Source organism: Cydia pomonella, chromosome 1, assembly GCF_033807575.1.
Source record: "Cydia pomonella isolate Wapato2018A chromosome 1, ilCydPomo1, whole genome shotgun sequence".
Lineage (NCBI taxonomy): Eukaryota > Metazoa > Arthropoda > Insecta > Lepidoptera > Tortricidae > Cydia > Cydia pomonella.
Genome location: NC_084703.1, coordinates 19,649,418 through 19,667,088, shown reverse-complemented (window position 1 = coordinate 19,667,088; position 17,671 = coordinate 19,649,418). Strand labels below are relative to the sequence as shown.

Below are 17,671 nucleotides of genomic sequence, written 5' to 3'. Positions count from 1 at the left end.
ATATAAATTGTGTATAATGAGGTTATAAGTTGATGATTAAAGTTTTAAAGGAAAATTTTATTTTCTTCTTTTTAGAGCATTTAAATAAAAGCTTTTACTAAAAGATTTTTTTTACTTTTATTTTATTTTTTACTTTTTAGTTATTTTGAGTTACTCTCAACAATCCCTTTCATTTGATACCCATATTGTAGAAGTGCATTAAAAATAACTATTCCGCCATCTTGGATGTTCCGCCATATTGGATTTAGAATAACGTCACATATTTTTTCGAGTGGAATCTTGCAACTCAATTTTGAAGCAGATATCTTCAGCCGATTGAGCTGATATTTTGTATACACGTTTAGTTTGGATGACAATGCATGATAAATTATCTGACGACATTCTAAATCCAACATGGCGGACCATTCAAGATGGCGGAATAGTTATTTTTAATGCACTTGTACAATATGGGTAGGTATCAAATGAAAGGGATTGTTGAGAGTAACTCAAAATAACTAAAAAGTAAAAAATAAAATAAAAGTAAAAAAAATCTTTTAGTAAAAGCTTTTATTTAAATGCTCTAAAAAGAAGAAAATTAAATTTTTTCTTATAATTTTAATCATCAACACCTCATTATACACAATTTATATGTTCATAAAAGCTTGTCGCGAGGTTTAAGTACCTATAAGTATTAAATTAAATTAAAATGTTTGAAAATTTAAACTTAGCAGATCAAGTTACTTAATTAAAGGATGCGTTTTTAAGTAATGTTACATTAAACATGTCCACTATTTGTGTGTTACCAACAAAGATAGAAACTACTTAAAAAGGATTTAAAAATAATCACAAATAATCTAATTGGACGTATGCTGCACATGATTGTTAAATTATGTCCATATTTAGTCCATACACCAGATACTTAGACAGATACCCAGAGCAGTGTTGGCCGAAACCTTAATGGTCAATTGCAATTAACATGCGGTCATCACTGCCCTAGAGCAACTAGCTGTTCTTTTAAAGTATTATTTTACTGATCGTCAAAATTCTATCTATTTCAGGTGGGTTCTTAGTATTAACCGATCCGCACTTCTTGTTCGCTGATCCGACATATAGGAACGGTGTAATTGGCATGACACCCGACAAGGAAATGCATAGAATATGGATGGATTTAGAACCTGTAAGTAGTACAGTAACACAATAACTGAGTAAGGGCCATTTGCATCAACCACAATAGATGGACTGATCGACGGCAATCAGCAGGGAACTAAATTTCCCATACTCTCGTAAGTCGTGTGTTTTTTCAACAACTGTAGTTTAAACTGTCGAATGTATTACATTAAGTAGGTACAAACCAAGAATATTGCCTGAGGCAGATATTATCTTTCTCTCTACAATAAGTATTAAATAAGTCGCGAACCTTTGTTTACGTCCGCGACCCACCGAGTACTCATACTCACATGGTATTAGAGCAATAGAAGTAATAGTACATTTCGATGCTAGTGCGGAAAGTATAGCTGTAGGCGAGTGGCAAGACTCGGGACGAGTGAAGAATGACATTTCCGCACGTATATCGAACGACGTTTTTTAATACAGTTGCGAAAAAATAAGAAAAACAACCAAGTACTTTTTTATGCAAGTTCTATAAGACAGAAACAAATTGTAAATATAAAATATTATACTTTTATTACCTAAGTGTCGTTATTTACGATTATTTGTGTATCGTATTTTTAAATTGTATGAAATCAATATCAAATGTTGCCTTTGGAAACTTAAAACATTCTTGCAGTAAGAAAAAACGCCTCTGCTTTGACAGGCGTTTCGGCAGCTATTCCGTTCCATTCAGACAACTTATTTAGAACGATTTTTCAATATTCAATATTAAAAAATAAACGTGTTATAATGATGAAGAGGTAAGTAATAAAATATGAAAATATACTTATATTTATTATTTTTACATTAACAGTAGGTTTTTATGTTGGTTACGTCTTTTAAAGGAAACTAATATTAACACTCATCAATAAGTAGTCATGAATTGGAACAAATGGAAAAGTAAAAAGCACTAGTTCGCGAAATCCAACTTTCCGCACGCTAAACAGCTACGTAAAGTAGCACTTTTTGAGCAACTGTATTAAAATAGTTATTTGTTTTACAAGAGGGCAAAGTTGTTGTTTAACCGCTCGTGCTAATATTGTGACCCGAGCAAGCGAAAGATTTCAAAATTGAACCACGAGCGTAGCGAGTGGTTCGAGAAGTGGAATCTTGAGCGTTGCGAGGGTTTCAATGCACGAGGGTTAATCAAACTTTGCCTCCGAGTGAAATACAAAATTTTTCACCACACCAACACGAGGAAACTACTAACTATGAAATACCAAAAAATTCAAATGAAATCAAATCGAAATGAACGTAATAAAAAAATAATCATTCAAAATCATCATTTAAAAGTCAATTCTACCAGCTAACATACGGAAACAATTTAAAATTTGCATCTGATTACTTTGCCCCACATGTGGATAAAATGCAACTTTCTCATTCGTTTTTGAACAATCAAGAGGGCCTTTACCAGTTGGTGTGGTGAAAACAATATTAAACCATTTTAATTGAAGTAGAGACGGAGGCAGTTAAAAATGGTGTTATTGTTCTTGAGATGTGGGTAGTGTGGTTGGGCTTTTTTAAAGTGAAAAATACTCAATAATATACATTTAAAAAATTCATTGCATCATTACAAATAAATTATATTTCTTGTATGTGCCTCTATAAGTTCATTTATAGATATATTATTAATTAAGTAACATGTACAGTCAGAATCAATAGTTGCGTATGGAACAACGCGCCTGAAATATCTGCCACCCTCAATTACTTTCCAATCAGAAATATATTTCAATATTTTGCGTTCAAAGGTATCTAGTAGTTTAACTGTTCTGTATATGGAGATGTAGGTATATTTTATAAGTTATCAGAGAACGGTAGATATATTTGACGCACAGTCGAATACGCTAATTTTGATACTGACTGTACTTCCATCATATATTCATCTTAGGGTAGGTGCGTTAGATTCTGTCCAATTATAGGAGTTGCCAACTTGAAATGCGAAAAAATATTCTTCAAGTACACTTACTTCAATGTATTTGTTTGTATTGCTCATATTGTCTATTTTAAGTTCAAACTTATTTAAGCAAAAGTAGTGATATTTTAGTTTCTGTCCGCCAATGAGCTAATTTTCGACCACTGCATTATTAAGTTGGAGTATACACCATAGGCCAATTAAACCCGACAGATTTTAACTACTTACACATTCCTGAGGTCATAAGGAGTAAAACAATGTTATGTGAGTTTTGGCCAAATTCGCCAAACAATTATTATTATTACGAGTATTCATTTTGCTTTCTCTGCATACGACATGATTTTATTTTTACACCTTGGTGAAAAAAAACATTTCAACGAATAAGTAGTTTTATTTATTTATTTACAGATAAAAATTGCGAGTTTAGCTAAAACATTAATGTACCTGTTGACGACCGGTTTGGCCTAGTGGGTAGTGACCCTGCCTACGAAGCTGATAGTCCCGGGTTCAAATCCTGGTAAGGGCATTTATTCGTGTGATGAGCATGGATATTTGTTCCTGAGTCATGGGTGTTTTCTATGTATTTAAGTATTTATAAATATTTATATATTGTATATATTGTTGTCTAAGTACCCTCAACACAAGCCTTATTGAGCTTACTGTGGGACTTAGTCCATTTGTGTAATAATGTCCTATAATATTTATTTATTTATTATTATTTACCTGTCAGTAGATAACATTTTTATTGCAATAGGCAAAAAGATTATTTAAGAGTTATTTACGAAAAACTAAAAAAATAGGGACCCGTGTATTGATTGTGATTTACTTTCCCCCTTTAAAATAAAAATTGATTATTATTAATATTCCCGCTTTAGTATCTTTTTAAATATTAATCCTAGAGAAAAGTGTTCTAAATGTTTATTTTGTAGGCAATGTTAATTATTTATGTATAAGAATCTGTTTTGTTATGACCTGCCGTTTAAGAATTATTTACGAAAAACTAAGAAGCGACATTAAAATTGATTATTATTAATATTCCCGCTTTAGTATCTTTTTAAATATGGATCCTAGTGAAGTGTTTTACATAAAATGTTTCTTATAGAAAATTTTATGGTAATAATTTATGTATTATGTACAGAGATCGGACAAATTTGCGTCATTGCTCGCAATAATGTGGACATGACTCCCAAATTAATCAAATAAGTAATCATTTAATTAATTTCTTACTTGACTTAAATTTTAATTCCTAGTCAATAAATACAAAAGTTTGTTAAAGTATAGATTTATTAAAGAAAATAATCAGTATTTTTTTTAAATTTTCTGCAGTCAGTCTATTTCTTTTTACATCAAAAATATACTTAAGTGCTGAAAAACTCCCCTCGCACTCCACTGATGTTAATGGGGCAAACTTAAGTAGTTTTATAGGAATATTATTATTCCAGTATAATTCAGAGTTTATTTTCTGTTCTAAGTTGTGGGCGATAACCTCAAAATCGGGATAAACTAAACAAAGAACAGAAAATAAACTCTGAATTATACTGGAATAATAATATTCCTATAAAACTACTTAAGTTTGCCCCATTAACATCAGTGGAGTGCGAGCGGAGTTTTTCACCACTTAAGGATATTTTTGATGTAAAAAAAAAATGACTGCAGAAAATTTGGAAAAAATACTGATTATTTTCTTTAATAAATCTATACTTTAACAAAATTTTGTATTTATTGACTAGGAATTAAAATTTAAGTCAAGTAAGAAATTAATTAAATGATTACATATTTGATTAATTTTGGAGTCATGTCCACATTATTGCGAGCAATGACGCAAATTTGTCCGATCTCTGATTATGTATGAGACATTTTTTTGCTATGGGTCATACTGTTTATGAAAAACGAAAGAAAAGGAACCTTAGAATTGATTTTAATTAACTTTCCCTCTTTAATATCTTTTTAAATATTGATCCTTTCAAAAAGTGTTCTGTATCTTTTTTGTAAAAAAAATTGTGTTAGTTAAGTTTAACAACGTTGCTCTCTTGGCGGAACTCGCGGATATGTGCTTTTGCTTAAGTTACTTTAAAAACAACAAAACAAAATCATAAAACTAATTAAAAGATGAACTGTACATCAAATGGCGGTAAATGAAACTTTTTTCAAGCATGTCACGCTTCCGTAGTTTTTTTTTTGATTCAGAGACAAACTAGAGTCATGGGCCTATTTCCGTATCATTCGATACAAACCAGAGACATGTCAAACAGATGCTTTCAGGGAAGAAAGCTATTAATAAAGTAATGTACCTAGTGAAGATGGTATCGTGTAGTGTGCTGGATTGTAGTGTCATAGGGCCAAGTAACCCAGGCAAATACTCATTTAACAGGTAATTATGATATTCCGAGCGAAGTTTTCGTAACGATATTTTGGTCAAATTAACAGCATAAAAAATGTAAAAAGCCGGTTTATACAGTTCATTATAAGTTTTTCTTCAGTTGTTTGCTAATATTTAATCATATTAAAAACCTAAACTCTTACTTTACGCTAGGGCTTGACAAAATGTTCATATAACTGTTTCGATAACTCGTCGGGATGTTAATAAGTATGTAATTATTTCTTCACAAGACATCATTAAGATATTAACCTTTATAACCGACTTTTGAAGGTCTACATGTTTAGCGGAACTTTAAACGTCACTTTCCAACATAGTATATTACATTACATTTACATACATTTTAGCCACTTTTCCACGGCTTTGCCGCTAACACAAGGAAACACAAGACAGCGTATATTTGTACACAGCGTATACACATGAAAATCAAATGAAAAGAAATAAATAAAATTAAAGGTACTATAAGCGCTAATAGGGTCTAATAGTAGTAATTTAATACTCATATAACATTTTTTCATAAAACAAACATTTGAAAAAGTAGTCGATAAAGCAGTCAAACACCGGTAGATTATTAGTATATGTGTATGTTGTAACATGACATCACTATTTTTGATCTCACATAGACAATTTACGCACACACTTGCATTTAATTTTTGGTCGCACTTTTGAAGCATTTTTGAAGTTTGACAATCGTTCTTGTTCCTCATATTTCTATGATTTTGATGTAGTTATGAAACAATTACAACATTATCACAGATAAGAAATTTGTTGTAACAAAACAGTTTATCGTAATGTTGGCCATTATTTACGTATTTTGAAGGCATCATAGAGGGTTTATAATGTGTGTAGATAAAAAACGTAAACCTTAGTTTTTAATTGCGTGCAATTCTGACGTTTCCTTTCCTGGTGATGCACAGGCAAAAAATACTCCTTAAATTTATGGTGAGAATTACAAGCCAAAATAAAATATCGGAAATACATTGGGTCATGATGATTTTTAAAGGTAAAGTTTTTTGACTGTGACTGGTCCCGAAAATCCCGGTTCTTCAAAACAGTACCGATTCTGCAATCCCTAGTCCGCACATCCCAACATATATATTAATTAATACTTAAAAAAATATATATATTTCTTTCAGAACACTGGTGTTGTAATACGAGGAGCAGCGAGAGTACAATTTAATATGTTCTTGAGGCCCATCCCACAGATAAGCGCAACCAACAACTTACCAAATGTTTTACTACCACTCTTTTGGCTGGAGCAGGTAAATTATCACTTTTTTATTATTATGATTAAATAAGAGTATAACATTTATACATATATTGTGCCTACGTACATAATAACCTACGTACATTGACATTTAACAAGATACTCGTATCACTTCTTCACATATCTTTTTTACCACGCGCCAGTCGTAACCTAAATGATCTATCTAAAGAATTCGATATAGATATATTCAACTGTGGCATTCCTAGCGTGAGACGTAATTTAGTGCAGAAATACTTTGAGTCTTTTGAGTGAGCGTGTTGTCACCTTCTTGAATACCTATTAATTACTTATTTATTATTTATACTTTTACCTTAGACCTCATTATGTTCCTAAGTTAATTAGTATTTTGAACTCCCACATTATCCTTATTAAGTATCATTTGTATTCGCTTTGTTCACATACGTGGTTGCAATAGTGCGTAATCTTAGTTTAGTATTATGTCACTACCTGCGAGTTCCTATAATTGGCTTCCTGTATCTACTATATTTTTCTATGTTAATGTCAGAGCTGTTGGATCTCCAAATAAAAAATAAAATAAAAAATCACTGATTTACTAAATAATGTACTTATTGCATTTAATGAAAACGTCATTGTCTACATGATAATCAGTACTCTTGTGCTAATGATACTTTAAAATCCCATTTTCCTTGTGATCATAAAAATAATTACATACATTTTATCGTAAATAACTAACTAACTGTATCCACTAGAGTACCTACCTACAGTATAAATGTACCCGGATCTAACGCAAAATATTATTTTAGGGTATGGAATTGCCAGAAGAATTCGTGGAAGAGGTGAAAGAAAAGTTGCTGACCCCACTTCGACTGGTGGATATTTTAGTCCCGATCCTAGTGACTATAAGCTGCGTACTACTAGTGGTCGGCGGTGTGGTTGCTACGCGGGCAGGACTTAATAATAGATCCGCATCGAAAAATATTAAATAAGAATTACCGTACAGTTACATTCGTACAGCCCTATCTCTAATGCTCAATAATTCAATAATGTTATTTGTTATATTTATTAGTTAAAATCCTTGGACTAATAATTCTGCGGACGGAGTATCGGTAAAATACAACTAGGATTCCATCATCCACCAATTTCCTAGTATTTACGCGTGACACACAGACATTGACAGTTATCTCTATGCCCTCATCCACCAATTTGCCGTCAGTCGGATCGACATGTCATTTGAGTAAATTGGTGGAAGAAAAATATAAAATATGCCGACATGCGTGGTCAAGTGTTGTAAGAATTATACAGATCGGACGAAAAAAGAGATGGGATAACTTTTCATAGGTAAGTTCATCAATTATGATGTTATCGTGCGTAAAATCACGATATTTCAATTTCAATTTCTGCGGAACAGGAGTATGACCAGTATGTTGAATAGGGTACTTTCCCGAAAGCAGGGTAATTGATGCCCTTCTTATTAAATCGTTATGTACTTTATTTTATTTTATTAGCCTACATGGTGTCCCACTGCTGGGCAAAGGCCTACCTTGTCTTTCGCCACTCGTCACGGGCGTCACGGCTTTGTGCATGCTCACACCAGTCGCCACAAAATGAGTCCAGGTCGTCTCGCCATCTCGTTTTTGGCCTGACTCTGCCTCGGGTGATCACGTGTACTTATAAAAGATTATTTTGATAAATGGATAAATTATTGATTGCGAATTTCAAAATAAGTCACTATGGTAATTTCCCGAAAATAATGAGATTAAAGACACTTTCATGACTAATATTTGATAGTAAACCTTTGTTATGTATATTATATTTTTGTTCAAAATCAGATATCTCTAATGTCTTTTAACAATTGATTTCATCTAATGTTAAATATTATGATTTTATAAGTGTTTGCACGCGGTGCATGTAAGTAATTTGAGTCCGTAGATATGGTGCGCATGTGTTAAGACTTATAATATACCTACGTAGATATTTGTAATTTAGTCTATATTTGATTAAAAAATATTTCAGGACTATTTATACTTTTATAAATTTATAAATACTTAATCGATATTTATACTTTTTCGATCATAATTTATCATATTTTCCGATCTGCAACATTTTTTTTTTGTTTAAAACTTATGGTTTAACGATATCTTATACCTTTAAACGAGCAATTCTTGTATATATATAAATATATATATTTCCGGGATCTCGGAAACGGCTCTAACGATTTTACTGAAATTTGGTATATGGGGGTTTTTGGGGGTAAACAATCGATCTAGATGAGTCTTATGTTTGGGAAAACGCGTGTTTTCGAGTTTTCATGCGTTTTTCTTTCGACGCAGAATATGGTCGCTAATTTCGTCTTGCCAGCCACTGTCCGTCTGGTCCAGCGGGTTAAGACGAGGACTGCTAAACGAGTGTTACGGGTTCGAATCTCGCCTGTGACTAACTTTTGTTTTTTTTTTATATGTTCAAGTTTATATATAATTTTTTAATTTTTATTGTTGTAGACAAGTTTAATTTAGTAAAAAAATGTAGTTAAGATTATCACCTATACACCACCATATTACAATAAATAGTTATAACCGAGCAAAGCTCGGTCGCCCAGGTACTTTTTGTATAACTTAGCAAGTTATATGTATAAATTTAAAAAAAACGAACTGATATCATCCCGATGCTAAATATTATTATTTTAAATAATATTTGCACAAAGTAATTATGCAACATTACGCATTTATTGTCAAACATAAAGCAGTGCAATTTTTTTATTTTAAAAATATTTTTTACATCAGGGAGAATATGTTTTACATGGTATCACTCTACACGCACACTTTAAAACCATCCGCCATTCCAGTGTCACAGTTTGTCATAAGTCAAAATACCTCTGATAATATCTTTACTCTATGTTAAAATCCATATTTTTTATTTATGTTACGAATTATAACTGCATGTGTGAATCCGTGTTTGAAAAATTGATACGGGGATTTATGTTTTAACTAGTTATAGACAAGAGCAAGTAAACAAAATTGAAACCAATTTAACACCATAATGTTTAAGTAATCTAAAATAAGAGTCAGTGGCGTAGCGTGCCTTGGCGGGGCCGCGTATTAAAATTTGTTTGGGGGCCCTTAGGAAGGGTAAAGGTTTCTCACAAAAACGCACGTTGGGGGCCCCCGAGGCCCGAGGGCCCCGTATAATTGATACGGCATATACGGCGGTAGCTACGCCCCTGATAAGAGTGTTGGCTTAAGCCAAATTTAAGCCAGGCATTACTTATTTAATAGTAATAGAGTTTCTTTCGTCACTTTGGGTATGGACCACTAAACGAGGAAATATACTTCCATGTGCACATTTCTCGAAAGGTACTGGACTAATATGTAAGTCCACGAACTATCAAATCGTAAGCGTCACCATACACTATTAACACTACAACCACAAGCCTTCTTGAGCTTACCGTAGGACTAGTCAAATAGTGTAAGAATGTACCTATAAGTAATATTTATATATTTTACAGTACATATGGTGCTACTTTACCGCACTAGTGCGAAAATTAGCACGTTACGTTACTGTGTCGAACATTTAAAGGGCCATATGTACTGTAAAACGTTGTACGATACATGTGCGAATAGGTAATTCGCAACTGGTGCCCTCCGGCCGTTTTGGCAACCAAGTTTCGTAACCAGTTCTCAAAAAAAAAAATATCATCGTGTTAGGCCACTAGTTGCCCAAAAAGAATATCTATTCCTGTTTGACATACAGTTACCAACGAAGAATAGAGCTCAGACAGTCAGAGAAAATGTGGCTAGTTTCCAAGGCTTCAAAAACAAACGTACATATAAAAGTACTTACATACAGTGTTGGGAATTCAAGAATAAAATCATTATTTGAATAAGAATTTGCAAGAATAAAATCATGGTCAAATAAAAAAATTGAGCTTGCACAAGAAATTTATCCTCAGTATGTTGGGTACCGGTCTGAAGACTGTTCGGAAGCATTCAAGATACTGAAGCATGGAAATATACACTCCCCTTCGATCTCTGGCGTCTGCAAGAGTTTCTTTGATGTTTCGAAGTTCGACATTTTGCTCTGTTTTGTTCAATTTCAATTACTATTATACGAAGCGACAATGACAACTCACTTCTTAAAGCAATAAGTCAAACATGTTATTTTTTAGGGTTCCGTAGCCAAATGGCAAAAAACGGAACCCTTATAGATTCGATTTGTTAGACCTGTACCCCAAAAGCATAAAATTGTTGTAGTAATTCACCGAATCGCATTTCACCTCGATCTCATATTTAATTTTCGCATTGTGTCTCAATAGTTTTTTTTTCTAGTGGCTATAAGTTTTAGTCGCATTTCACCTCGACCGTACATTTAAACATCGCGTTGTGACTCGATCGTTTATTACTTTAGTCGCATTTCACCTCGATATTGTATTGGCGACGTGATTCAACGCAACGTCAACGTCACATAGATAAAATTTTAATGAGTTTGATAGCACTTGAGGCTTAATCCTACAAGTACAAAACGTGTTTAAAAAAACACTTAATTTTAGTGCAAGCATCAAATTAACGTATCAAGTTAAATAGAGTCCCAAACAAACGTCGATCGCGGCGAAATGCCTCTTCGGTAACATACTACACGAAAAATTAAATACTACAAATTAATTATACTAATGTCAAAGGCTACGGGAAAAAGTGCGTCAAGTAAAAAAATCCAGTGATATCTTTTTCATTCAAGGTGAAATGCGATTCGGTGAATTACTACAACAATTTTATGCTTTTGGGGTACAGGTCTAACAAATCATAGATTCGTCATATCCGTCTGTCTGTCCGATTATGTCACAGCCACTTTTTTCCGAAACTATAAGAGCTATACTGTTCAAACTTAGTAAGTGGATGTATTCTATGAACCGCATTAAGATGTTCACACAAAAATAGAAAAAAAAATTTTGGGGGTTTCCCATCCCCATACTTAGAACTGAAACCCAAAAAATCTTTTTTCATCAAACCCATACGTGTGGGGTATCTATGGATAGGTCTTTAAAAATGATATTGAGTTTTCTAATATCATTTTTTTCTAAACTGAATAGTTTGCGCGAGAGACACTTCCAAAGTGGTAAAAAGTGTGTCCCCCCCCCCCCCGTAACTTCTAAAATAACAGAATGAAAAATCTAAAAATTTTTGGTTTGATGAAAAAAGATTTTTTGAGTTTCAGTTCTAAGTATGGGGAACCTCCAAAATTTATTGTTTTTTTTCTATTTTTGTGTAAACATCATAATGCGGTTCATAGAATACATCTACTTACCAAGTTTGAACAGTATAGCTTTTATAGTTTCGGAAAAAAGTGGCTGTGACAGAATCGGACAGACAGACGGACATGACGAATCTATAAGGGTTCCGTTTTTTGCCATTTGGCTACGGAACCCTAAAAATGTGTCCCCCCCCCCCCCCTGTAACTTCTAAAATACCAGAATGAAAAATCTAAAAAAATATATGATATACATTACCATGCAAACTTCCACCGAAAATTGATTTGAACGAGATCTAGTGAATAGTTTTTTTTTAATACGTCATAAAATTAAAAAAAAAATTTTTTTTTCATCAAACCCATACGTGTGGGGTATCTATGGATAGGTCTTCAAAAATGATATTTAGGTTCCTAATATCATTTTTTTCTATACTGAATAGTTTGCGCGAGAGACACTTCCAAAGTAAAATGTGTGTCCAAAGTGGTAAAATATTGAACAAGATCTAGTAAGTAGATTTTTTTAATATGTCTTAAATGGTACGAATTTATTTATTTATCTATGGTACGGAACCCTTCATGCGCGAGTCCGACTCGCACTTGGCCGCTTTTTTATCAATAATAAATAGCTGTGAAATGAGAAAGTCTTATTTGGTGACCAGTTGTAAACAAAGATATTTAATTCCTTTTCGACAACTGGTTGCTAAACTCCACTGTCATCTACGGTAGTTGTGGTTAAGGAATAAATTTTCTTTTTGGGCAACTAGTTGCGTAACAAGATTATTTCTTATTTTTCAACAACTGGTTGCGAAACTTAGTTGCCAGAACGGCCGGAGGGAACTGGTGTCGATTTAAAACAGTCCCTTCGGTCGTGTTTTAATTTATCGCCACTCGTTTCGAATTTCCTATTTTTCGCACTTGTATCGTAATGTACTATTTCAACACGCTCTAAACGACGTTATTATTCCACCGATTTTTGGCTCATAATCCTAGATATTAAACACGCGTGCTATTTCAGTATATTACAACACTCGTGCTTTTTCATTATATTATCCGACTGAGTTAAGAAGGTAACCGATTGCTAATAATATGCATGGAAACGGAGCCTTCTTAATTTGGTCGAGTAATACTTTTTTTTAACTAACTACCTATTAGATGTTTCAAATGTTAGTTTAAAGAGGTTTTATCACACCAAAAATTTTATGGATATTTTATCTCGTAAATTTCATTAATGAGTAAACATAACATGTTATCGATTTGATCTCCATCCGTCGAATAGAAATACGAAAATATTAGCTTTTTTACATTTTTTTAAACGGCTGTTTGTCGATTTCGTTCACGCCTTTGCCTAGCGCGCGCATTGGAATCGTGCGTAAAAAAAAAATAACGCGCCAGCCATTTTCCGTATTTGTCATAAAATTGGAATAGCTTTGCATGTTTTTAGTTTATATATTGACGAAAATGTCATTTTCAAGCACTGAAAATGAAGAACACATAAAATTGACGCTGCCAGTAATAGTAATAGAGGCAAGAGCCGAGAACGATAGCCTTTTGCCATCAAAATCGGGTGAAAAATAATTGGTGGCATATGAAACTTTTATTCAATGGAAAATCAGCAAAAACCCTTAGTCTTTATTGGAAAACGTGTTGGTAGCTTACTTCAATGAACTGGTGAATAAGTGCCTACAAGCCCAGCTCGCTTTGGTGCAGTTATTCGATGTTAAAACTGTAAGCCACCATTTTGAAAATTGTACGTACTTTTACTGTTTTGACAAAATTATTCTAATTTATAAGTTTTATTTTTTCCTCGCAAGTGTGTTGAAAAACGTCGTATGAGATGCGTGTACTATGGTCATTACACACATCGGCTTTCTTATTGCGCGCTCGTTTGCAGCTCGCGCGCACAATATCGCCTCGTATGTAGTGAGTTAATGACCAACTTAGCACACTTGTATGTATCATAATATTCATAATGTACTATTATTTAATATTAGTCTTAATACCGTTCAAGATATGGGCCCTAAAGTTCAAGCAATGGCTTGACTGTGCTAAATTTCGTATACTTTACTATAATAATAATTGATGTCAATATAAAAACATGTACCTACCAATTGTTTTGGATAGAACCTAAACCAAAGATCAACCAATTCAGGCGTGCCAGGATTCCACGCCATCTTGCGCAGCAGATCGGCCTCGCTAATGCGCCGTGTACGGGGTAGCACCAACAGCATACGCTCCAGTGCGTGCCTCTGTCCGTAGATATTAGTTAATAAGTTTCTATTATTATTATTATTATATAGTTTGTTTGTTCTGTGTAACCAATAATTGTATTTAAATTGTTTTTTTTTTTTCTGTTGTTGTTATATAGTACTAACCAAGCTATGGACCCAGAGTATGCGATAAATGATTTTTACCTATTTATTTATTTAATGGACCTACGGTTACAATTTATACGCTTATTCATTGGGATAATAATTAATATTTACTTGAATTTAGACTACTTTATTACATGATTGTTTTATCAAATATTACAAATTAATTTATTATTTTGTATTTTTTGTTTCAACCACTTTTGCCACTAGAAAAAATTAGAGACCGGACGTGGGCCGCGCAACAAATTTATCACCGGGGCCGATTTTTGAATCTCGAATCTCGAGCGCGCTCAATTTCGGCTCTCGAAAATCGTGGGAAACTGCGAAATAATTTTAAATACGAGCGATAGAAATTGGGCATCTAGTGATATTCACCACTCCTTTTCAATTCTATTAGTAAAATTTAAAATAGTACTCCTAGTAATGAAGGGAGCCACACTAAATCAAGCGGTCCCCTGGTTCATTAATTTCGCGCATTTTTTCAGTGGCAGAAATAATTTTCCATGCTAATAATCCCAATAGCTAATACAGTCCGTGACCTCTAAGAATGTATTCTGGTTTCGGGTAGAATCAGACGTAATCGAGGACGGAAGGCGGCGCGGCAAGTAGTCTTCCAAAACCAGCGATTGATAATAAACATAGATGATGACGAACTAGCTCTGCAAAATGACCCCACACACAGTGTGCCGAAGCGGGCGGGCGTCAACTTTGTGCCGCGGAGCTATTTAGTTCGCAAATGGCGGCCCGTTGTGACAGTCATAGTAAGAAGTATTCAAATTATATCTTTAACAAAAGAAATATGCCTTATTGTGCGGATAAATGATGTGCTAGTCGTTCCAACAAACACTGGAAAAAATATGGGATTACTTTTCACGTATAGTTTAGCTAGGATCATATTATTTTGATTTCTCTTGATCACAACAGGCATTATATAGGGATGATGTTATGCATTTTAAGGATCCATTGATATTAAGAAACTTTCATTTTTAATTTGATCAGTAGCCAAATGGCAAAAAACGGAACCCTTATAGATTCGGCATGTCCGTCTGTCTGTCCGATTTAGATGTGTGCGCCGATTAAAAAATGATCGGCGGCGGCGTTTTCCAAAAAATCAGCGGCGGCGGCGTGTTTTCAGCGTGAAATCAGCGTGACCTTGTCTTTCAAATTTCTTAAAAAAATCATTATTTTATGGTATTTCTTGAAAATATGATCAATCTTAGATTGCTAGTGACCAGCAATCTAAGATTGAACTAGGTATAGTTTTGAATAGGCTGTGAGTAAAACAGGGTTTGTAAATGAATATAGGATAGGTATAATAACTTGATTTTCTTAGTAACTGGCTTGCCTTAATGCAAGTCTGGTTACCTGGTCCCAATGACCTTCGATTCAATCTGTAACTCTCCATTTTCTTATAATTTCCATGGATTATCGTACTTGGTGGCTTATGTTACTTAAACAAAACATGGAGGTCTGTTTTGTTAAAGTATCCTTGAAATTTGTCAGATATATTTGCTTCCTCACTCAATTTGTCTCCCATTTCGTGCGGTCATAAGCCGTGTGGAATGCACGGTGCTGACTGCCGCAAGCCGACCTCTTCATAGCGTTCGACCATCTCACACATGCTCCAACTCGAGTACGTTAGCCATTCATTCGACCTAAATTCATGTGTTTCTCAACATCATGCGTTTGAAACCGCATAATATGTCCGAAAAATGTTAAGGGCTCACCCATGGCATGTTGTGAAGAACTGAGTGGCGATATTGAGCTCTCTGGGAATGGAGGGGTTTGTTCTTTTAGCTGTCCAAGGTATATGCAGTCTTCGTTAATACCACATCTCAAAGTGCCAAACTTTGCCACTTCACATTTTTTGAGGTTTCACGTTTCGACACCATACTGGAATATTGAAAAGACGAGAGCTCGTACCAAGTGCACTTTAGTTGCACATCGAATGCCTCTGTTCTTCCAGATCTTGTCGAGATTAGTCATTGCACTCTTAGCCAATTTAGCCATGCCAGCTCTGCGGCGTATCTCTGCGATGCAACCACTGGCACTGGTTATCAACCCAAGATATACAAACTAGCCCGCTTTTTCGTAATGCTGAGTGCGTCGGTAACTGGGAGTATGTTTGCCCTGTCTACTACCATTGCTTTGGTCTTGGATTGGTTGATTTTAAAACCTCTCTAGAACTTTCATCTTCACTTTTCTTCAGAAGATCTTTATTCCCGTCAGGCAGGTGACAATAGTTGCACAGTTTGTTACAAGAACTTGTGTACCAAGTCATATTATCATTCTTGTTAGATGGCCCATTTTGGAAAAGGGCTTATCTCCTACAAAAATATTTTGTTTATTGAAAGCCCAGTGACCCAGGTGACTGTAACCTGGGTAACCATCGAATGACAAGAAAATAAGTCAGAGTCATAATGGCGGGTGTACCTAAATAAAATCAAATTAAAAGCATACTTACCATATTTTTGTACCTAATTTGTACTATTTAGTACCTCGTTTAAAAAAAATTTTACCTCACGGTACTTAAAGTTATCATCAAAAAACAGGTCACCCGCCATCCTGACAGTCAGAATGGCGGGTGTACTTTATTACGCTATGTTCCCGTGGTGACAGTAACGGAATGCGGCTGATTAAGTGCACGTCATTTTCTTTCTAAATCGATTTCGGAGTAGGTCAGATTCGTTGTACATCAAGTGAAATAATACTGTTATTTCGATTTGCAAATAAAATATTGCTAAACCAATGTTAAAAAATAAATTAATTAATGCTCCTTCTCCAAATAATTCAAAACTGCAAAATTTAGAGACCGAGGATGAGATTATTTTAAGACCTTATCATTTTCAAATAGTATAAAAAAACTGTTTTCTTATAAAATATAACAAGTATGTTATTAATGATCTATAAATACACATTATTATAAATAGCTACGAATCTGACCTACTCCGAAATCGGCTTGGAAAAGAAATGACATGCACTTAATTAGATGTACTCCGTAGCTGTCATATTCAGAAGCAGACATACTGCATATCTGACCTAATAAGGATTGTACTTAATCAGTTTTTGTCCCACTGCTCAACTGGAAAAATAAGAAAATGACTAGCCTTGCCTAAATCATTAAATGTGCTCCAGTATCATTTTGCTTTAATTTTTTGTCCGAGAATGTAGCATGATTATAAAAATTGATCTTTTTTTTTAATTTACGGGAACGTATATTGGTCAAATTATAGGGAACAAAACACGACACGACGATCTCATGCGAATAATAATAGAATGTAGGATTGAAAACCATCGCGGAAAGGGACTCCCTAAGAAAAGTTACTTGGATCAAATAAAGAATTGGGTACACGTAGAGTAGCATGTACCAGGAGATAAAGGAAATTGCATAAGATTGAATGAAATTGTAAAGAATCAAT

At 34.0% G+C, this 17,671-nt stretch overlaps 1 protein-coding gene across 2 annotated transcripts in view; it reads left to right on the top strand.

Annotated features, from left to right (window-relative positions):
* LOC133526962 (sensory neuron membrane protein 2-like) overlaps positions 1-8,858 on the top strand; it is a 56,808-nt gene extending 47,950 nt beyond the window's left edge. The window contains exons 7-9 of one of the 2 annotated variants that reach the window (XM_061863830.1): positions 1,038-1,156; positions 6,554-6,679; positions 7,449-8,858. In XM_061863830.1, the coding sequence (XP_061719814.1) occupies positions 1,038-1,156; positions 6,554-6,679; positions 7,449-7,631 (428 nt within the window). In that variant the 3' untranslated portion in view covers positions 7,632-8,858. The remainder of the gene's footprint in view (positions 1-1,037; positions 1,157-6,553; positions 6,680-7,448) is intronic. The other variant, XM_061863838.1, reaches the window with a different exon arrangement.
* The last annotated feature ends 8,813 nt before the right edge of the window (positions 8,859-17,671 follow it).